Raw genomic sequence first — 23720 nt, 5'->3', positions numbered from 1 at the left:
ATATAAGTGCTTTTAGAAATGGTAGTTTTGGTCATCTGATCAGGCAATTTTTGTGCAATAAAAGTTTTTCACAACTCCATTTTTTTCTTTCAAAACATGCCTGCACTATCCTACATAAAGTACTTGTTTTTTTATTTTCTTAAATTTGTGACTAATTGATAGCCAATTTAGGGAATTTTTACCAATTCAACACTCAGTTGCTCCCCAAAGTATTTTGTTGCTGTTGACTGTATTCAGCCTGGCATTTCTGAGTTGCAGAGGCTATAGCAGATTTTCCCTTATGTAGCACATTTAATCTTCAGTGCAGATTTTATTTTTTCATTTGTTTCAACTTAACAACATGAAACAATTCTATTGCAAGCTCTAGGGACTGGGCCATGTCATCGATTAAAAACAGAATCCATAACAATTACAAATAAAAAGGGGGAAACGCCACTCTCATAAAGCAATCACTCAGGAAGAAAAACATTGCAGAACAGAAACAGTCTCCCAAACCCACTCAGATTCTCACAAAAGCCCCAGACCTAATGAAAGGGAAATTGCCTCTTCTGAATGACCCAGGATAATCCAGCATGCTGCCACTGGGTCTGGAATTGGACTGACCTATCCAGAGAAGGGAATCAGAGCAACTTGAATTACCCCATAGAACTAGTGAGATAAGTGTTATATGATACTATTCAATATCAGTAACGGGTGGTAGAAATTGGCCCTGACTGAAACATTTAAATTTGCCAAATCTTTCTGTAATAAATATGCTACATTATAGCACCTAAAAGGCACTACAATTTTCTGATGGAGTATTTCAAAATTAGGCAATTTTCTAAGTATCTCTGATGGTCTATGCTTAGTTTTTCCAAAATCCACGGCATCATAAAACATTATATCAAATGGTATATTTCAATATTCAACTGTATGCCTATTATATCTTAAATTACAAAAATATAATGAATATATATTTCTTGGAGCCCAAATGTACTTAGTTTATTCCAATAATGTTTAATAATATCTTCTCTTTAATTGTTTATGATGACCAATTTAAGCATGAACCACAAAACAGCCTCTTTTTAACTCCATCTTTACCCACATATGCACTAAGAAATCACCAGGAAAGGTACATTTTCTACTTAAAGGCTTCAAAGTAAAAAAAAAAAACACAAAATTTGCGAAGAACAAGAATCTGTGATGTAATCAGTTGGCAAATTGGTGTGAAACATAATCAAGAAAGAATGAGGGATGACGTTTTTTGAGACAGGGAGTATAGTGTAAATTCATCTGTGATTTAGAAAAGGAGTACTTATGGCACCTTAGAGACTAACAAATTTATTTGAGCATAAGCTTTCGTGAGCTACAGCTTTTTGCAGATACAGACTAACACGGCTGCTACTCTGAAACCTGTCATCTGTGATTTAGTAATTCATACAGTCTTGAGACCTGTGACAGTGTGTCTTTCAGTGTATTTTGTGTGTTCGCTTCTTTGGGAGAGGATTGGAAGGAGGATAGTAAAAATCCAATGAAATGCAGCTAAGCAATTTTATTTCCTCTTGGTCTGTCAAGAAAATGTGGTAGGAATGTGTAGCTTATGCACATTTGGAATCTACTGAATGGAGATCAGAAGCTAGTAATGTGGAACTGATGTCTTTAATGGTTCAAATTTGAGCCTTTCTAGCATTTTTTCAAATACTAATCTTAAAGTTTTGTGTCCCAAGTATTAGTGATCCGTCCTTCAACAAACCCTCTTACAGGATTCCCTCTGCCTTCAGCTCTTCTCTCCCCTGCCATCTCAACTGGCCTCAAGATTCCTCTTTTGATGTCTTTTGGTGTGGGTTAGTTACTGTTGGCTGTGATCTCGCCTTCCTGTCTGGTCTGACATTTTATGGAGCCACATGACCCCCACAACCTCCTTATTGTTGTTCAGGGACACCAAGTGGCTGTTCCCTCTCTGCAGCTGTCTTAGGCAGAGACCAAACCCAACTTCAAAAAGTTATTTTGGGCAGAAGAAATCACCATTTTCCATTCGTACATGTACGTGTATACACACGCACACATGCACACAGAGCCAGGACTAGAAACATTCTCTTTCATGTCATGCTCTCGCGGTGGACAGAAAACCTTTAGCAACTGAATTCAAGTGATTAAGAAGGGTTTTACACGCAGAGCCAGTGAGGCATCCCTAGTAGTGGAAGCAGGAGTAGCTGTGGTGAGATATTAGTGTCTTGGGGAGTGTGTCCTAAGGGATTAATAGTTTAAGGTTCGAAATAGCTTCAAAATCTGAATATTACTAGGTGTCCATCCTTAACTGAAATACTTATTAGTCTTCCAAAACCTAATAAAATAGGAAAGCTGCCCTAGGTGGTTAGGATCATAACTAATTTTGGTCAAACAATATTTGCAAAATAATTTTGACATTTCATAGATCTTTTAAAACATAAATCTTCTAATACTTTGTCATCATTTGCCCACTGTAGTCACAGCTCACCCACCCACATTTCATAAATAATTGTTTTCTATATTTTCAATTGAAATTTGCTGATCAGTCTCCACTGAAGTTTGTGCACCAGTAGCAGTAGATTGCATGCAGTGGGGGGAGATTTATGTACACAGAGAGCACGAAACAAGGGGTGCTACCATACAGACTGTAAGGAGAGTGATCAGGTAAGGTGAGCTATTACCAGCGGGGGGAGGGCGGGAACCTTTTGTAGTGATAATCAAGGTGGGCCATTTCCAGCAGTTGACAAGAAGATCTGAGGAACAGTGGGGGGGGATAAACATGGGGAAATAGTGTAATGACCCATCCCCTCCCAGTCTTTATTCAAGCCTAAGTTAATTGTATCCAGTTTGCAAATTAATTCCAATTCAGCAGTCTCTCATTGGAGTCTGTTTTTGAAGTTTTTTTGTTGAAGAATTGCCACTTTTAGGTCTGTAATCGAGTGACCAAAGAGACTGAAGTGTTCTCCGACTGGTTTTCGAATGTTATAATACTTGACGCCTGATTTGTGTCCATTTATTCTTTTACGTAGAGACTGTCCAGTTTGGCCAATGTACATGGCAGAGGGGCATTGCTGGCACATGATGGCCTATATCACATTGGTAGATGTGCAGGTGAACGAGCCTCTGATAGTGTGGCTGATGCGATTAGGCCCTATGATCGTGTCCCCTGAATAGATATGTGGACACAGTTGGCAATGGGCTTCGTTGCAAGGATAGGTTCCTGGGTTAGTGGTTGTTGTGTGGTTGTGGTTGCTGGTGAGTATTTGCTTCAGTTTGGGAGGCTGTCTGTAAGCAAGGACTGGCCTGTCTCCCAAGATCTGTGAGAGTGATGGGTCGTCCTTCAGGATAGGTTGTAGATCCTTGATGATGCGCTGGAGAGGTTTTAGTTGAGGGCTGAAGGTGATGGCTAGTGGCGTTCTGTTGGATTTTCTTTGTTGGGCCTGACCTGTATTAGGTAACTTCTGGGTACTCTTCTGGCTCTGTCAATCTGTTTCTTCACTTCAGCAGGTGGGTATTGTAGTTGTGGTCTCTACTCAAAATAGCAGATGTAGTTGAAGAACAAATGGAGAGATTTGTGAGAGGTGCACTTGATTCTGATGGGATATGCAGCTTTTTCAGCCCAGTCAAGAAATCTGGCATAAAAACATTTGCTGATATGACAAAGAAGATCACATTTAAGTCTGGCAAGGGAGAGACTATCACAACAGCTGTCAGTCCAGAAGTTTTTTTCCTCAGAGCCCTGTGCTGAGTGAGATGCAGAGATGATATTTCAGTAGCATCTGTTCTTAGTCACCTAATAGGACTGTGCCTATGTCCCTCTTCCAGTGAGAAGAACAGACAAAGCTGAGTTAGGGCATCCACTGGAAGCTTAAGCTGAAAGAATCCATGAGCTAAGAACATGCAACAAAGAAACCATGTGTATATCAGAGATGCCATAGCTGTAAGACAAATTATGTCTGGAGACAGATTCCACATATTTGATGAATTGGCTGCTGAGTACTTGAGGCAGGCCCTAAAAAGATTTTACGAGGTTTATTTTGTAATCAAAGTTTTTGACAGGTTGACAACAGGAACTCTGTGAAAACTGCAGAAAGACCGAGCCAGACAGGATCTAAAGTCAGATGCAAAGAAATACCAGGTGGCAATCCTGTGCCTCCATGGAAAAAAATTCTAAACATGGCATCCAACAGGCAGTGACTTGTAAAATTCCTTTATGAATATATGGAGCACAACCAACAAAATAGATTTTCTTGCTGCAGGCTTTTCCAATGGTGAAGTAGCAAAGTCCATCACTAGTAGAGGTGTTGAAGGAGCCCAAGACTTGTACAGAACTCAAGAGGAAATGGACACAAGGATGCTTCTGCATTGTATGTGCCTATATGGCTTTTGGTGTCAAAGGAACCAGAGTGATTCGGTCGCCTGATACAGATGTTTTGGTCTTTGCTGTTCATTACTTTCCAAAAATGGAACACACAGATAACGTGTGGATTGAAACAGGCACCATTTCCAGCACAAGTAACAAGCATCGCTTCATATCTGTGCATGCAATTTGTGATGCACTCCTGACTTTTGCAACATACTTCCTGCTGTACACCCATTAACGAGATGTAACTCAGTATCATCCTGATTTAGTATTAGGAAAAAAAACCCTGAGTTTAATGTTGCCAAAATTAAGGGAGTTTACTGCATCAGAGATCTTGCCAAATTTGAAGAGCGTGACGGACAAGAAGGCAAGGAAGTTGGCAGCAGTGCTGTATGACCAGAGTGAGAAAGAAAAGGAGACCCTCCGAGACCTGAATTGCTTGTGCCTCAATCTAACCACCTAAGAGGACAAGTCACTGACTAGACTCCCACCATATGATGACAGTTTTGAAGAGCATGTCAAAAAAAGATATGACAAATAAAGGTTTTGATGTCTTCATACATAAGTAAACCAGATATTGGATCAGTATTGCAATATGGATGGAGATATGTGGATGATGAACTACTTCCTGTGTTCTTCAAGGGCCCAACAGCATCTGAACTTCAGCAAGATCTTATTTATGCCTGCACCAGGAGAAGTCACTGTGCAATCTTCCTTGTACAGAACTGTGTACATTCCAAGGCAGTGAAGACTGTGGTAACCTATGCAGTCTTGACAGAGGCCATAATGATAACAAGATGATAATGATGTTAACTAGAAATGTCACTGGCATGATTACATTTCAACGATACCTGTACAAATTTATTATTAAATTAGTTTTATCTTTTTCATTGTTTTATGATGCTCTGAGTTCACAAGAAATCCCATTTTATGTCTTTAAAGAATACATGGAGTTATTAAACTAACAAAAAGAAAATATTTCAGTGGTCATTTTAATGTGTTGAGAGTGTCATTGTTAATCCCCTGTTTTTATGGTAATGGCACTATTTAACAGCTCCACATTACACCTCATCTTAAAGTACACATAATAATCTTTCAAATGATGTATGATATGCTTGTGTGGAGAGGAGATACATTGTCAACAAAATCTTGGTGTCTGCTGCTTGCCTTTTATAGAATCACAGAAATGTTGAACTGGAAGGGATCTCAGTATGTCATCTTGGCCAGTCCCCTGCACCAAGGCAGGACTGAATATTATCTAGACTGTCCTTGGCAGGTGTTTGTCTAACCTGTTTTAAAAAACCTCCAGTGATGGAGATTCCACAGCCACCCTAGGTAATATGCTCCAGAGTTTAACCATCCTGTCAGGAAGTTTTTCCTAATATCCAACCTAAATTCCCTTGCTGCAATTTAAGCTCATTTCTTCTCTCCTGTCCTCAGTTCTTAAGGAGAACAATTTATCAACCTCCTCTTTATAACAACCTTTTATGTACTTAAAGAGTGTTACCATGTCCCCCATCAGTCTTCTCTTCTCCAAACTAAACAAACCCATTTTTAATCTTTCCTCATAGCTCATGTTTTCTAGACCAGTAGTTCTCAACCTTTTCAGACTACTGTACCCCTTACAGATGTCTGATTTGTCTTGTGCACCTCACTTAAAAATACTTGCTTACAAAATGAGACAAAAATACAAAACTGTTACTGAAAAATTGCTTACTTCCTCATTTTGTCCATATGAAATTTTAGTTTGTACTGATTTTGCTAGTGCTTTTTATGTAGCCTGTTGTAAAACTAGGCAAATATCTAGATGAGTTGATGCATCCCTTGGAAGACCTTTGTGTACCACCTGGTTGAGAACCACTTTCTAGACTTGTAATCATTTTTGTTGCTCTCCTCTGGACTTTCTCCAGTTTATCCACGTCTTTCCCAAAGTGTGGTGCTCAGAACTGGACACAGTACTCCAGATGAGACTTTATAAGTGCTGAGTAGCGTGGAAGAATTACTTCTTGTGTCTTCCATAAAAAACTCCCTGAATTATGTTCACTTTTTTTTTTGCAGTGGTATTACACTGTTGACTTATATTTAGTTTGTGTTCCACTAGAACCCCCAGATCCTTTCCTGCAGTACTTTATTAACAATCATTTCCCATTTTGTATTTGTGCAGTTGCTTATTCCTTATTGAATTTCGTCCTATTTATTTCAGACCATTTCTCCAGTTTGTCAAGATCATTTTGAATTCTAATCTTGTCCTCCAAAGTATTTATAGCCCATCCCAGCCTGGCATCATCTACAAATTTTATAAATGTTCTTTCTATACCCTTATTCAAATCATTTATGAAAATATTGAATAGAACTAGACCCAGGACAGATACCTAGGGACCCCACTTGATATGTCCTCCTAGCTTCAGTGTGAAACACTGATAAATACTCTGAGTTTCGCACCCACCTTATATTAGGTTTGTCTTGGCTATATTTCCCACCTTATAGTAGCTCCATCTAAGTTGCATTTCCCTAGTTTGTTTAGGAGGTCACATGAGAAAGTATCAAAAGCCTTACTAAAGTTGAGATATATCACATCTGCTGCTTCCCCACTATCACAAACTTGTTACCCTGTCAGAAGAGGATATTAGGTTGGTTTCATATGATGTATTCTTGACAAATATATATTGACTGTTACTTATCACCTTGTTATCTTCTGGGTGCTTAAAAATGGATTTGACTATTTGCTCCATTATCTTTCTGGGTACCAAAGTTAAGATGACTGGTCTATAATTCCCTGGGTTGTCCTTATTCTCTTTTGATAAACAGATGTTATATTTGCCCTTTTCCAGTTCTCTGGAATCTCTCTCCACAAGTTTTCAAAGATAATTACTCATGGCGCAGAAACCTCTTCTGACAGTTCCTTAAGCATTTGTCAGACCCTGCCAACTTGGGGCTTATCTACACTTAAAAACCTACAGTGGCACAGCTTTGCTTCTGCAGCTGTGCTGCTGTAGCGCTTCAGTGTAGACACTACCTACGCTGAGGAAATGGGTTCTCCCATCAGCATAGGTAATCCACCTCCCCGAAAGACGGTAGCTAGGTTGATGGCAGAATTTTTCTATCAACCTGGTACTGTCAACATGGGAAACTTAGGCTGGCTTAACTATGCCAGTCAGGCATAGGGGAGGGAGGAATTAATAAATTGGTTTTTGAGCAAAATTGTTAGTGCATGCTGTTGATAAGTTGTTATAATTTTTAAAGTGTTGCTAAGGATGAGAATAGCCTTTCAAAGTTTTAAGGCGTATCATAGGAAGCAACAAATGGGCTGCAATGAGTTCCACTGAATTTATTCCTTTTTCCTGGTTCTGTGAACATCACAAACCATTTGAGCTCCATTCCCCCGATCTATGATGTCATTAAAATCCCTGAAGAGAATTACTTTTCTGAAAATCACTCTAGTTCATGTATTATTCTCCAGTATGTGTTTCCTGTATAAATTTTTGGGGGAAAGGGTCATATTTTTGAACGCTTTGAGCGTGATGGGGGACCAATTTTAACAGATAAAGTTATTGATTTTTTTTGAGGTAGCATATTACTTAGACATGGGCTGTCAATAACGTTCACTATTCATGTACTGTGTCTGTTCCAGTAAAGCCCCGTGACACAGCACTTTCTTCCCTTGGCGGAGTTTAACACCAGCTGTATCTTTTACTGTTATCTGATGTCTTTATATTTTTACCTCTTAGGGTTTGATACCAGCATTTTGCCAATTTGCAAGGACTCCCTTGGCTGGATGTTTAACAGACTTGATACAAACTATGACCTGCTGTTAGACCAGTCAGAGCTTGGAAGCATTTACCTTGACAAGAATGAACAGTGCACCAAGGCATTCTTCAATTCTTGTGACACGTACAAGGACAGTTTGATATCTAACAATGAGTGGTGCTACTGCTTCCAGAGACAGCAAGGTAAAAGATGAGAATAACTTGCAGATGCTGACTGACCTTATTGTACTGTTTTATCTTTCTGGAACATGTTAAAAATTTAGAGTCAATTACAAGCTCTTAAGTGCTATGCTATGAATTTGCTTAAAGGTTTTGAGCTACTGTGAATAGAAAGTGAAAAGGAAAGCTAAAAATCAAGCTGAACTGGAGAAACTTAGCTGAGATTCAAGAAATTCTAAATAAAATGTAAAAGAGCAATTAATGCTTTGATAGAAGTATTGTTTCTCTTACCAACCTCCACAGAGAGGAAAGGGAAGGACCAAAAGAAAAGGACAAAATTATTAGCATTCATTTTCTCTCTCTTTTTCCCACATTATAAAATTAACTTTTTTTTTTACTTTTTTATTACTGGGCTATAACATTTTAACTGAAAGAAATTCAATATTATGCATAAAGTTATTTGCATTCATTGGGCCATAAAGCCACTGATTTTCAGGACCTAGCTTAAACTCTTGATAACTTCTTGAAATTCTTTGGCTAAGAAAATAGTAGCTCAAAATATCTAGAGGCAGTCCTTTCTTAATTGTCCACGAATGTAAATTAAATCAAACTCAAACAACAATTTTATATCTAAATGACATATTCCATAAGTTAGAAAATAAAAAAATGAATTAGAATAAGATTTTTGAAAAGCCTGGTCACTGTTTCTTAGCTGAAACGGGACAGAAAATTGAAATGCATCCACTGAGCTTCTTATTTGCAAGATGATTTAGGGGGAGGTTTTCAAAGGAACAAATGGCAGTCAGGCACCTAACTGCCACTGAAAGTAAGTTGACAGTGCCTTTCAGTGGGACTTTTATTCCTACTCACTGAAGCACTTATGAAAATTTTACCTTATGTGCACAATTGGCATTTGTGCCTGTGAAAATCCCCCACTTAAGTCCCATTAACGTTCATCATTAGGGCTTAATCCTGACTTCACTGGGAGTTGAAGATGCTTACCATGTTGCACGGTCAGACTTTTTAAACTCTGAATTGTAAATCTGAACAAAAATAAAGATATATTTCCGGGGATATATTTTGGCTGACTGCCTTCTTTCCTATTTAAAATGTGCTATCAAATATAAGCATATTGATAACTATCCCGTGCAAAAGGTCAAGATTTCATCTTCCAAACAATCTTTCTTGCTTTATAATAGAACTGTCTCTTTTTTTTTAATTTTTAGAAGTAGTGTACTGCTGCTAAAAGCAATAAATGAAGTATCCTCTATCCCAAGTTACTTATTAAAGAACATAACCAGTTCTTTTTAAAGAATACAGTTATTTTAGATGAGATCATGAATATCTTGAGGGGTGCAAATTTTTTCAGTTGTCTGAAAAAGTGCAGCCATGTTACAACCTGTAAGATGAAATTTATCGCAAATTTTTGTTCTTCTACCAATTGGTTCTCCTGCCAGTTTTATACTGTGTATATCAGCGGTCCCCAAACTTTATTACTTGCACCCCACCGACCAGTAATAGAATGTGTTTGTCCCCCACCCCCTTTGGGGCCAGGAGCAGAGTCGCAGCTAGGCTGTGGCCGGGAGTCGGTGGTTGGGAGCGGAGCTGCAGCTGGGAATGGGCAGCTGGGAGCGGGAGCCAGGAGCTGGTGGCCAAGAGCTGGGGCTGGGAGCGGGGCCACAGCTGCGGACTGGGGCTGGGGGCAGAGTAGGGCTGGGTGGCACTCCCTTCCCACCCCCTTGTGGGGCCTGGCCTGGGCCTTGCCATGCCCCACTGGATGTTCCTCCATGCCCCACTGGGGGAGCACGCCCCTCTTTTGGGGACCACTGGTGTATATATAAAGCATATTTTTCACCCATTATGTGCAAAGGGCACTTCCATGGGATAGTTACGGTCAGTTTTGTAGTCTACACTCTATAGACACTATGTATAAAAACAACTGCTCAGGATACTGCTAATCAGGGTCTGACATAAATATACCTTAGTCATAATGATAAAGTTAAAAATGGAGTCAAACCCACCAGCAGCATTTTGTGGAGAGCTCTTTCCCTGTCTCAGAATCCAGCAAAGGGACTGGCCATCACAAGGGTTTATCCTCCTTCCTCATTTTTTCCCCCTCCCTGGCCTGTGATGGGACAACAAGGTACTGATTTAAATGAGATTACATTGCTAGTGTTATCAGCAGCTTGGCTGAGAGTGGGCATAGAATGCCCTCAACACCAATAATGAGGTGAAATCTCAGTTCTGGCAACTCCTTGAATATTTAGAACACTTCCATGCACCCCTTCCCAAAATTAACACTACCACCAAAACCTGTCTTCTCCTTCCTTTGCCAAACCTAAATATGCATGTCGGGGGGTGGGGGGTGTTACTGTTCTCTTTGTCAGCTACTTGTTATTAGCCCTTTTATGCATAATTGTCTCCCTTTAGCATGAACAAGCCAAACAATCCTCTATTAGTAAATTTCAGTTTTATGCTAAGCCTTGTACTGTATTGATGTTTTTCTTTATTGTTTGGATTGCATAATCTAAATATCTCTCTAATTGTTAATGGTGATAGAATTATTAGGTAGAGAAGATTAATGGTGTCCTTGTAATGTTCATTGAGTAAGTTTCCATTAATAAAAAGTTGTAAATCATGTAGCGAGCTCTCTGTATTCAGCTACCTTTGTAGCTCTTTTCTGTGCAATTTTACAACTCCAAAACACGGTGTACAGACCTTGATAACTGCTATTGATTGTGTTTAAAGTGAATACAAGAATGCAACCTGTGCAATATATCACAAAGGCTTCAAAGCCTATATATATCTATATATATCTATATATATATATATATAAAGGCACAGTTGTTAAAGCTACCATCTATGCAGGAGTCTCACTCATTGGTGTCAACTTCTTAGTGCAAGTCCGGTGGGATTACCCCAATCCGTAGGATGTTTGGGGGTGTTTCACCCTTAAGGAAAGTAATAACAAAGTAGAGGATGAACTAGCTGTTACTGGCTATTTGCACACCATTTCATGTTGATTATCAACACTGCCTTCCATACATTCCAGTCAGTTCCTTCTTGAGCAGGAAAAGCGCTCCCTGCAGCTGTTTTGCCACATTTACTGTTGCGCCAACACTCCTCTGGATCTCAGTGATGCTTGTCGTATCTTTTCTTGATCACACCTCTGCTTCCAAGCCAGGTGGTTTAGTATATCTGTGGTATTTGTTCTGGGTACTTTGGCATATTTCTGTAGCACTTCAGTGCCTGAGTTTTGTCAGTGCCTTATTGCTTGCCTTTGTGCTTTGGCCCATTTCTTTCTGGGTGTCACAACCGTTTATCTAAGTACTTCAGCACCTGCCTTTAGCACTTATTTTCTTTGTGCTTTGATACCTGCCTTAATGCTTCATTGCGTACCTTAATGCTGAAGCACCACTAGACTTTGGCCTTTTCGACATTCTAGTGACTGTTTTTTCTTTTTGCCAGTGCTTCCTCATTGAGGCAGCAGTGTTCTTGGTGCACCAGTACCTGAATCTAGATACTAGAGTGCCAAAGTTTGTTAGGAACCTCAGATCTCTCCATTGCTGCTTACCACTTCGGTCTGTTAGCCCGGTGCATCTCTCGATGCATTTATACCTTTTTTCTTTTCTTTTGCAGGATATAGTAAGTAAAGAGGATTCAAGACCATGTAATGTCTTCAAACATAGTCTGTGGTACAGAAGAATGGCAAAGACTGAGGTCCATCTTTCTTATGTCATCTTCCTCAGATTGTAGGGCTCTTACATATTTATAGATAGCACTGAAGAAGTGTGATGTGCACCTCAAGCCTTTGCTAAGGCACCCAAAAAGATTCCTCCTGTAAGTCCAGCATGAGGTTGGCCTGGAGTGCTTCAAAGGGTAGACCCTGAAAGCTGAAGCCTGACTTGCCCAAGACTATTGAGAAGCAGATTGAAAAGCTAGTGCTACCCATATTGGCACTGGATGAGACCCAGCATCAGTATGCACAACAGAGTGGTCTCACCACCAAAATACCCTGTGTCAACAACAGAGGCTCCACCAACCATCCACTGACAAGCAGATGTACTTTGAATGAGCTGAAAATCCATACAGGAGACCAAGGCAGGAAGCGCAAGGTGTAGGCCAGCAGCTCCTTGATGCACTTCTGTTGAAGCCCCTCACTCCAGGTGACTCTATAACAGGTCTCCAGATTTCCCATTCCCCCTGCATTAATGCACTTGAAGCAGAGACAGGGGGAAATAGAGAGTCCAGTATAAACTGGTAAATTGGACATAATTTGTCCTCTGCAAGCCCCACAGTACTCACTTTTAAGTATTCCCCTCTCTCTGTGTTGGCAGGGTAGGATCTCTTGGCACATTTGCATGCAAATACCTCAAGGGTCAATACTCTTGGCAAAGGAAGCCCTGGCCTCAACACAGGTGCCTCTTGCATTAAAGGCTGCAGCACAGCTAGTGTTAATGTCTCATGGAGCACTTACCACAATGCAGGCCACTCCACCATCATCCTGTCATCTAGATCACTCCACTTGGATGAGAGCTGGCTGAAGATCAGTGCAATGAGGTCTGTTATTCAGATGAGCAGGACTCATCTGATGCCAAGTTCTTTTCTGTTACAGAGGAGCACCAGCATAGTGACTGTGCAGGAAATGATCCTACTTTTCCTTAGTTTTTACAGAAGCTAAGACCACTGATTCTGAGTTAAAATCAGTCCAGGAATCTGAGGGAGTGTTGCCTCCCACTCACTGGAACTGACTGGAAGACAAGATGGCAGCATTTACACTCTGCAAGGGTGGCATGTGTCATCCATTAGGGGCTTAGCTCGAGTTCTACCTTGCTACCACTTTTTTAGGACTAAACAGCTGTACCTGCTAAGAGAAATCTGTCAGTTTTGTGCTAAGAAGCTAAAACCCAGTAGTGAGAATCCTGCAAGATTATATCTTCAGAGAAGCAGAATTACAGGTAAGTAATTTACCAATACTGTTACCTTTCATATTGCTTAGTGGTATTTCATATTTTCTAATTATTAATTTTAGATTTATTGCAATAAGTGATGAGGATTATTTAGGCTCAGTACATAATATTAAAACTGCCCCGCATCAACTTTTGTACGTGTATCTTTGTGTTCCTGATTTAGGATTTTTTCCCTAGAGCACAATACATGTACTTTATTGGGCAAGTTCCTTCTCATTCAGCACATTTCCCATCTTTTTTGGAAGTTGTGTATCACCCTTCTTTTCTTCCATTTACTATTGCCCCCAATATTATCTCAGTTGTATGGGCAGCACAATATCAAACACTTAAAATAAATGGATGTTACCATATGCAATAACAAGTCTAAGATATAGCAGCTTTTAGCAAAATTAAAAGACATTACTTATAACCTATACTTTACATACTTGTGTATGTTAATGATAATCACTAGATATCTGGTCCCTTGTCTTTAAGTCCTAGATGTGGGAAAGAAGCAATTCCTGAAGGGTTATAGTTCAAACTTATATAAAACATGAGGAAATAACAATGGTAAAAATGAGCAGTTAAGAGTTGATATCTATAATCAACATGAATGATAGAGGAATTTTTTCTGAAAGATGGTAAATATCTGCAAGGTGCTGAGTAGCTTCAGTTCCCATAAAGACATTTCTCATAATCAGAAACCATTAAAAATAAATGGCTATATTTTAAAATACAAGATAATGTTCGTCGACTGTTGCTGTAAAGGTAGAAAACATCCCGTGATGATCAGGAGTTGAGCTGGGTTCAGAGTCAGAGAATTTCAATGTTTGATTCCAGAGAAAATACATCCCTTGGACATTCTTTCTTGCACTAAGATCCCTGTGAGCAGCATCTTAGAAGAAGAGGCAATTTATAGGGATTTTATTCCAAACAGAATCCTTGCGTATTTAGGGTGAAATCCTGGCCCACTGACCAGGCAATGGGCAAAACGCCCATTGACCTCAGTGGGGCTAGAATATTAACCACAACCTTTCTAAGCTCATACATATGTATCTTCTTAAAAGACTATTTAAAATGTCATTCGAAATGTAAAGCCAAGGGTAAATACAGCCTGATCTGTATGAGAGGTCACTATTGGATTCCAGTTTGTATTTATTCTGTTAGTTCAGATCTCATGAATAATACAAAAGGTATGCTGGTATATCTAGCTTCTATACTACACGTGAGGCTACCCTGTCACTAAATAAGCTAGTATTGATTGAATTTGAGATTTCATAGGATATTGCCTTGGGGACAATCTAGGCTAAAAACATATTCTGTGTCATCTGTCCTACAAGCTCCATTGACCTCAGACTACATGCCACAAGAATACTACTGATTCAGAAAGGAAAATGCCTCAGTTGTGACCCTGTAATTTCTTATATGGCATATGCAGTGTTCAAAGAAAAGTACTAGCCTTCATTCTCTTTCTGTACAGTAGTATACATGCATTCATATCATATCTTTTTTTTCAAGGAAGTTGTCTGTAGTGCTCTGACTTAGCTTTTTAGAGATAAAAACCATAAAAATCAGAACCCTGAAGTTTGGAGAATTGTGCATTTGAATCCATATTCTGCAGCTCAGAGCCATCTCTAGTTATTTAGTTAGATTTCAGTTATTTCTAGGCCCCAGTCCTTCAACTTGTGTGTCGATATAGGGGTCTGCAAAATTGGGGCCTTAAATTGCCATATTAGAACCAAAATCCTACAAATTTCAACAGAGAAAGTGGTGACTCTGTTCATTACTTTATTAATAGAATGTGTTCATTTACTTATTCTTGTCACCACCATGATACAGATCATATCCTTTGGTATCAAAACATTTGGGAAGTATGAAAGGAAAGTTGGTCACTTTTGCTTTTAACTACACATATTAATAGAATTATCTACATCTGAGGCCAGAATCTAGCTCTAGAACAAATTTTCCTTTGCTGCACATGGGCACCCTGAATATACATTCTATTTTCTCATCTATTTTTGGTTGTTAAAGTCCAATCCTACTCCAAATGAGTGTTAACGGAAGTTTTCCTGTTGGCTTCAATAAAAGTTGCATTGTACTCTTACACGGTGCCCAACACTGTAATATCTAAACTGCCTTTAAGGGATATTGTAAGAAGTCTATATACAGCTAATGAAAGTGTATTCCCTGCATTTTATTTGATTATTTGTAGCAGTTAAAACATCTAAGAAATAAACTACATTATTAGTTGCTTCATGAGTAAAAAAGTTTACAACTTTCATACTAACATGATATACATGTTACTCCATGAATATACAGTTTGGTTTACTGCACATGTGCTTTATCTTAAAATCTCATATGAAAAGGTTTCATTAAAAATGTTCACATTGAGGAGATCTCCTTACAAGACACAATGATTTTTATGGCCTCAGAAAGATCATGGCAATTTTGGACAATTTAAGATCTAACTTTAATACACGCCCTATTGTCTGGGTATACCACAAGAAGGACAGGAGACTTGTTATGGGTTTTAATCAGGCCGCAACTTTATTATATAGATATCTGGGACTACCCGGCAGATAAAATGTACAGTGCAGGCAAATCCATACTTATTCAAGTCAATTCTCCGGAGCTTCCACCAAGTCCCCCTTTGTTTCCATCCAGGTCCTGCCGCCGACCCATGGCTTGGACCTTACCATCCACCAGCCTCATAAGAGGGTTAAGGAGGGCTAGGAGAATGGGGGGGGGGAAGCAGGGGGGGTTGTTGGCTCCCTGCCATACCAATCATAGGAGTCCCCGAACCCCCTCCCCCGTTCTATTCCTTTATCCAGTACCTCCTTTTAAGTCCTTTATGAGGCAATTTATCTGGTCACTGGCTGCCCTCCCTGTGGAGTACCTGCATCGAACATCTGCCCAACCTTACAAAACAAGTTGCTACATATGGCCTACCACCTTATCTATTCACCAGAAAAAGTCCATCCTCACACCCGCTGTGGGGAAGGCGAAAAAACCACACTCCACTGAAGCCAATTCTGGTGGTGTGGGAAAAATTCCTTCCCAGTCCCCCTTTAAAAGGGGCAACTAGCGTAATGCCCACAGCAGGTCCTAACCCAGCCTCCCATTCACCTCCACTAGGGGAGGGTGGGTGGGTGCTGGATTCCTCGCTGCTTGGACATAGAGACTTGCCCCACCCAGGTTTCGTACCTTTATGCACATTCCAGGGGGTGGTGTGGGGGTGAGTCATTGCTGCAAAGCTGACCACTGAGCACCTTTGACAGCAGTTTTTGATGTTCTTCCTCTCCACCCCCACCCCCAACCACAAAGCAGAGCTGCCCTTCTTTGAGTAAGCCCAGACAAATTCTGCCCCCCTTTAGTTGTGGTGCAGTCATTTTCTGAGTACATATACACACAAACACATACACTACTCCCCCTTATCTATTAATTTCTTATGTGTCTTTCTAACTAGGTGCAAGTACTCTTCTTTTTTTTTTAAGGTTGTCTTATTAGATATATCAGACTTTTATATCTACGTTAAAAACGCTCTTTCTACGGTGCAGATTTGCAAAGGTCTAGTCTGAGTATGTGAAATGCAAAATCTGCTAAGGGAGGATGTATATGTTTCTTAATGGCAATAATTAGAAGAAACCTAAAGTATAAAAACCTGATGAAAACTCAATCATTCAACTTTCTTCCTTTGATCAGATGTAATCTATTTAAAATTTTTATGTCATTTCAGACCCACCTTGCCAGACGGAGCTCAGCAACATTCAGAAGCAGCAAGGAGGAAAGAAGCTCCTAGGTGAGCCATAGATCATTCTTTTGAAGGTTTTATTGCTTACATAAATAACCCTAGTGAAACAGCTACATAAAATCAATATTAATCCAACAAAGATAGACCACACTAAATTCCAGCAACAAAATTTATGAAGTTTTTGAAAGCTATTAAAGTTAGTTTTATTACATTACCTACTGAAAGATATTACATCCATTTTATTACCCTGATAGACTGTATATTTTTACAGTTATTAGGAAAAAAGACTTGAGCAATCCTAAATTAACATTTCTGCTGATATTTAACTCTAATATTTATGTAAGTAATTGTTACAAAAAATTCCATATTGTATCAAAAATGTTTCATTTACATAACTTTTATTTTGGATATAAAATCTAAATGCTAGCATTAGCAGTCTTTATAAAATCTGAAGTAAAAGACATAGGCAAACCTGTTTGAGATGATAGTTTTAAATTACTCTGATCAAAAATATCTCATGCATTTTACAGTACTGACAATTTTTTAAATGTGATTTAGTTACCATTTTCAGTTCTTCAAAGAACATCTGATTATTTCAAGGACGAAGTTATTACAGAATTAAGGTTCTGATTCTATAACTCATTGCTATGCTTATGGAGCCCTGTTAATTTCAGTGGGGCTCTATATAAGGGTTCATTTGCATGGTTCATTTGCCTAGGTATTTGGTAAATATGAGTTAAATAGGCAAATACCTGTAATCTGTTATCAACATTTTAGTGTTACTAAGTATCTTAGTTCACTAAAATCTACTATTCAATTTTGGTGAAATTAAAAATCTGAAGAACTGCAAGCATCCAAACCAATGACTAGCATGGCTAGGTTCCAGGGGTGAAATTCTGACCTCATTGAAGTCAATAGCAAAATTCCCATTGACAAGATTTCACCCAACCTGTGACTGCCATTAATTAGGACTGTTTAGTAAGGCATAGAGTGACTACAAAAGTTGAAAACCCTAAAAAATGTGTCTGTTAAAATAAATATATGGAACAAAAATCATATTCATTCATTGCTAAAAACTCCCATACTTGTACTTGAAAGAGTGTGTCTACTCTGAAAAGGTACTACATAAAAATGTGCCCTCTTACCTCACAGGTTTGCTCTGTGAGCATATTTCAAGTCACAGCTGCTTACTTTAGTTACAAAAATACATGTTTTTTTGTTTTTGCTCATCTTAGCACTGCATAATCAATACACCTTTGGAGGAATATGATGAATTCTATACTTTCTTTTGAATCACTGGAATAGTTGACAGAGATTATGTCTATACTGAAGTCAGAGATGTGTCCGAAGTATGTGTAGACATACCCAAGCTAGCTTTGATTTACCTAGCTCGAGTAACAATAGCATTGAAGCCATGGCAGCACAGGTTGCAGAACTTAAAATTTAGACATCTGAGCTACTTCCTATCTAGCCTGGTGTCTACATATGGCATTCAAGATTTTGGCTATAACAGTCAGGGAGTCTGATGTATAATAAGGAGCAGATGTCAGAGAATCAATGAGGAGCTTGAAAGAGGAAAGGGGACATTCCTTGATGGACTGGGCATGTCCATTCTTGAGGTCACTCAAAGAGAGGCCCATATATTTGATATCTGCTCTCCCTCTCTGAATAAGAGGAAGGCGCAAATGTATTACATATAAAACACTTCTTGGCTGACCTCAGTAACAGAGAGTAAGTCAATCAGGGAGGACATTGAACAGAGATAAGACACGGTTGTTTATTTTTTATTTTGCTTCTGGCGTAATGTAGAATATTGGTTTATTCTGTACAGGTGACTGCTAATATTATAATTTAATCTTTATGTGTCATAGGGCAGTACATCCCATTATGTGATGAAGATGGGTATTACAAACCAAGTCAATGCCATGGCAATGCAGGGCAGTGCTGGTGTGTTGACAGATATGGTAATGAGGTAACAGGTTCCAGAACAAATGGTGCTGCAGACTGTGGTAAGTGGAAGAATTCTTGCTCATTATTGAATTAGACTCCCTCTTCTCTTTGAAGTCAGTGGTCAAACTCTTAATGTCTTCAATGAGAATATGACTGGGACCAAACACCACACATTTAGAAGTCAATTTGTAATTATTATTATTATTATTTATTTCACTAATTTCTGTAGCATCTATCATGGTGATAGTTATAGAGACAGCCTATCAGTGGTATTACTTTTTTACTTTACCTCATTATTTAATTTAAATCAATTGACCTGAAGCCAGCTAGTTCTGTAACCATGTGTTCCTATCAGTATAGTGTAACTTTTACACTTTTTTTTAGCTACTGATTTAGAGATCTCAGGTGATTTTGCCAGTGGTGATTTTCATGAATGGACAGATGATGAGGATGACGAAGATGATATAATGAATGATGAAGATGAAATTGATGATGATGATGAGGATGAAGGCGATGATGATGTGGATGATGATGATCATGATGGATATATTTGACAATATTAGAGGTCAATGAATTCTTCCTTTCTAAAATTCAGAAGGTGATATCTCATAGAAAATTCCTTTGCTCTCCAAGATCAAAAGGATTCTAAACAATGTGTATATTTTGTATGATTATTTCAAATATTGCAGCTGGAGTCATAGACTTTCTTTGTTTAAATAAGAATCATTATATTATGTGCTTTTGAGTTTTTATATGCCTTTGAGCAGAAGAAAACAAATTGGAAGTCTGGCCTGAATAAGGAAATGTGATGTGCTACTACAAAAATAAATGTGCAAGGACAACCAAACTTGTAAAAACTTCCATGAAAATGATCTTTACTATTGTTTGGAACTTTGGGTGGCCTCATTAAACATGAGCTTGGTTATATGTTAAGGCGGCTTTAATTTCGCAAGTGATTTAGGCCATGTAGTAGATTTCATAATTGTGCATGACCTGAATCAACAACTTATTACAATAGAAATTTCAACACACAAGTAGCATCTCACAAACCTTTAACCAAAGGTGTGACTGTCACATAGAAGAAAATAATGTAAGGCCCTCCTTTGTATTTGCATTTATAGTTATATTTTTGATTAGGAAATGTCTAGGTTCTTGAAAGGATGTTTATCAAAAGCAGTAAACATGGACAAGCATTGATTCTACAAATCTAAACTTTTGTTGTCCTTTTTTTTCATTTTTTCTTTTAATGTCAAACTCATATAGACTTCATTATTTACTCAAGTAGCATGATGATTTCACCCTTTATTTCTATATCTCAAACCAGAAGATGAGCATAAAATATTTTAAATTGAAAAACTTTGTGTAAAATATATTACATCTATACAATACTGTATTTGAGAGTACTGGAACTTTCCCCAAGACAGTTCTAAACACCCCTAACCATACCTGTTAGTTTTTCTATTTCAGAAAATAGTTTCATCTTTATCTTAATTCATGTCCTTTTCTGTTATTAGTGCAGAAATTTAGAGAACGTATGGTAAGGTGCCTTGCAAAAATAGAAATAGAGGTTTTAGCATGTATACCAATATAGGCTGTTAGGCAATAGCTAAGCACACCCAATTACCAAATTAATACCAGTATAGGTACTGCTGCTGGAATGAAGAAAATGGGTTATTTTAATTTTTTTCTATTGTTATGTAATTACCATGTGGACTAGCTTATGATTATTGTGTAGAGTAGCACTTACGATTTGACTGTAGAGAAAATTACTTTAATCACTGTATTTATGTTAGCATGTTAATTAATTGTGTAGACGTTTTGGAACTCCAACACCTTCATGCATATCAGACCTATGGCTTTCCGCCCACAATGAAACTGAAACAACCTATGTAATATTACACGACTGATTGTGTAATTTCAACAGCGGATCACTGGTTTCCCTGATTTTCATCTGCAGTTAAATGATAGGAAAATCGGTTTATTCTTTGCATTTGATTTCTACACATTTAAATACTAAATTTAATGTTTATCTTATGTACTATTAAAAAGTATAATGCATTTTCTTTTTTACTGTTTATGTATAGTTTGCAAAATAAAGACTCTTGTAACCAACCTTTAGCTGAATACTGTAATGATTTTTAACAGTATAGACTAGTAGTTTGAAGTTTTGTATAGCTTTCTATTGAAAAATCAGAAACTCTCATGTTTCAGATACATTCCCACAATCATTCAACTATTCAACTGTTTAACTTATGTAGAGCCATTTATTAGTGTTTCATTACATTTCAAGAGATAAGTTTCGGATCAAGACAAAACCCATAAGAAAGATTTTCTTTTTCTTTTTTTTTTTGTATTTTTTTAATTTGCTGTAGATTTATAATTTAAGATGATTGTTTTGTCTTTTCTTCATTATATGGTAGCTAATGTTGCATTTGTTTCTTATAGACCTTATCCTAGTATGAGGGACATAGACATGTTATTTTCTTAAATACTTATAGTTAAGAGTTTACCATATCTATAATGACTGAATTTCACCAAGAACTGGTTTCTTGTGGGTGGAATAAACTTCTATATATAAAAATGATTTTGAATAAAGAAACTAAAGCTAAACAGTTGTGATTGTCTGATACAGCAAATATCGACTGCTCTGTTTCCTAATGTGACAAATGAATATTAGCTGACAAAAAATTAGAGATGCATTTCATGCAGCTCGTGCTGCTGCTAGGAGAGTTAAGCAGCATATAATAGTGTATTCATAATGTGATTAACCACTGAACTTTAATGGGATTATAGTATGAAACTATTCTATCGTTAAAGTAATGCAAAGAACACTGTGGGCTAAATTCTTTCTTCCCTGTGTATTCCACGTTGAACTTAATAGGAGAAGGGGAAATCAGCACAGAATTTAATCCTTCTGCATTATAACTGCCAGCAGAGACATTGTTTTACAGAAATAATAAAGATGGTTGAATTCAGTCAAAGACCGCAACAATGAAGGTTCAAGGTTATTAAGGAGTATTTCCTTGGTGCAAAACTGCCCAAAAAAGCCCACCCAACCATGAACTGTTCCCTATTCATCAAGAACAGCTGGATGAAGGATTGGAAACATCAAATCACTTTTGATACACATTACCATTCTTGATTTTGCTGTATCGACTTTGTTATATATGTGTGTGTGCGCGCGCTCCTTTAAGGGCTGGACAGCCAGTGAATGACTTTCTGCTGCAGAGCAGGTCAACATGGGGATGTGAAGAGAGTGATGTGATGTCTAAAAAATTTAAGTCCTTAGTGGAAATGGACCATATTGTAAAGAAAAAGATTACATGGGAATTAAATGAGAATAGGGTAGCACAGCCATTCAGTCAGTGACCTATACATAACTTGCGGGTTTCTCCCCTAGGTTTGGTCCCTAAGAAAGCTCCTGGTGAATATTGCTTAATTCACCACTTGTCATACTCACGGGGTAGTTCAGTTCACAATGGAATAGATCTTGTCGTGTGTCCTATATGCTATTCCGCCATTGAAGAGGCTTTATGCGAGGTTAGGTTTTGTGGCTCGGGGCGCTGATGGCTAAGTGCGATAGCAAGTCTGCTTTTTGTCCGCTGCCTGTGCAGCCTTCTGACTTCAATCTTTTGAGTTTCTCTTTCATGGGACAATTTTATTTTGATAAAGCTATGTCCATGGGATGTGCAATATCCTGTTTGGCATTTGAGAAATTTAATACAATGCTACGGGGTCAGTGATACAGCAAATAGTGCATTACATACAGGACTTTTTGTTCATGTACCGGGTGAATTTGAACAAGTGTGCTAACCTGATGGACACTTTGCTGGCCCTTGCTAACAAATTGGAGGTACCCTTGGTGGGAAAAAAATAAGGGGACCTTCCACTACACGGACCTACCTGGGGATTGAGCTAGAAACACTGGCAGGTATATTGCAATTCTGTCAGGAGCTACTGTCCAAGAAAGTTACACTTCATGAGCTGCAATCTATTATTGGGCATCTTAACTTTGCTAGCCCCAGGGCGAGCATTCTGCACCCAGCTTGCAGTGACCACCGTAGCCATAGCAAGATCTCACCATTTTATAAGTTACTACAGCGATGGAGGACGATTTGTGGGTGTGGGAACAGTTTCTGAGCCATTTGAATGGAATGCCATTATGGAGGGAGGAATGAATACTGGAGGCTGATTTAAAGATCCACATGGATGCTTTGGGAAGTACAGGTTTTGACCAAGGCAGATGATGTGCCCAGAATGGGTCTCTACCTGGACACAAAAAAGGGATGGTGTAGGATATAGCATTGCTGGAATTTTTCCCCATTTTGGTTGCAGTGGTCATTTGGGGAATGGAGTTTGCTAATAAAAGGTGTGACCACATGGTAGTGGTACATGTTCACAGTCGCCAGTCCTCCAGATCACACAGGGTTATGACCTTGGTAAGGACATTTGTACTACAATATTTAAATTTTAACATCTGTGTCTTTTCCAAGCATGTGTTTGGGGTTAGTAACAGCATAGCAGATGCATTCTCTTATTTTCACATGGACAGATTTCAGAAGCTGGCAACAGGAACCAGCAAGGAACCTGAATGGATGCCTCTAGCAATATGGAACCTTGGCATACGATGGCTGTCAGTGTAGCACAGAGGTCAGCGGTGCCACCAATACTGTGGGGGTATGAGAGAAGTTTGAATGATCTGGTGCAGTTTCAGGAGCTGGAAGGGCCTGCCACCAATATGGCCCATTACAGAGGAACATATGCTGCAGTACATGGCGTCATTAGCAATCCAA

General features: G+C 38.6%; 1 protein-coding gene across 3 annotated transcripts in view; it reads left to right on the top strand.

Annotated features, from left to right (window-relative positions):
- The window catches only part of SPOCK3 (SPARC (osteonectin), cwcv and kazal like domains proteoglycan 3), a 389564-nt gene extending 368525 nt beyond the window's left edge, over positions 1-21039 (top strand). For 2 of the 3 annotated variants that reach the window (XM_048847639.2, XM_048847637.2), the window contains 4 exons: positions 8080-8301; positions 16963-17025; positions 18849-18986; positions 19312-21039. In XM_048847639.2, the coding sequence (XP_048703596.1) occupies positions 8080-8301; positions 16963-17025; positions 18849-18986; positions 19312-19481 (593 nt within the window). In that variant the 3' untranslated portion in view covers positions 19482-21039. The remainder of the gene's footprint in view (positions 1-8079; positions 8302-16962; positions 17026-18848; positions 18987-19311) is intronic. The other variant, XM_048847640.2, reaches the window with a different exon arrangement.
- Positions 21040-23720: the final 2681 nt, after the last annotated feature.

The sequence above is a fragment of the Caretta caretta genome, chromosome 4 (genome assembly GCF_965140235.1).
Source record: "Caretta caretta isolate rCarCar2 chromosome 4, rCarCar1.hap1, whole genome shotgun sequence".
Classification (NCBI taxonomy): Eukaryota; Metazoa; Chordata; order Testudines; family Cheloniidae; genus Caretta; species Caretta caretta.
Note: the sequence above shows the minus strand (reverse complement) of the source record. Positions and strands in the feature narration are given on the sequence as shown.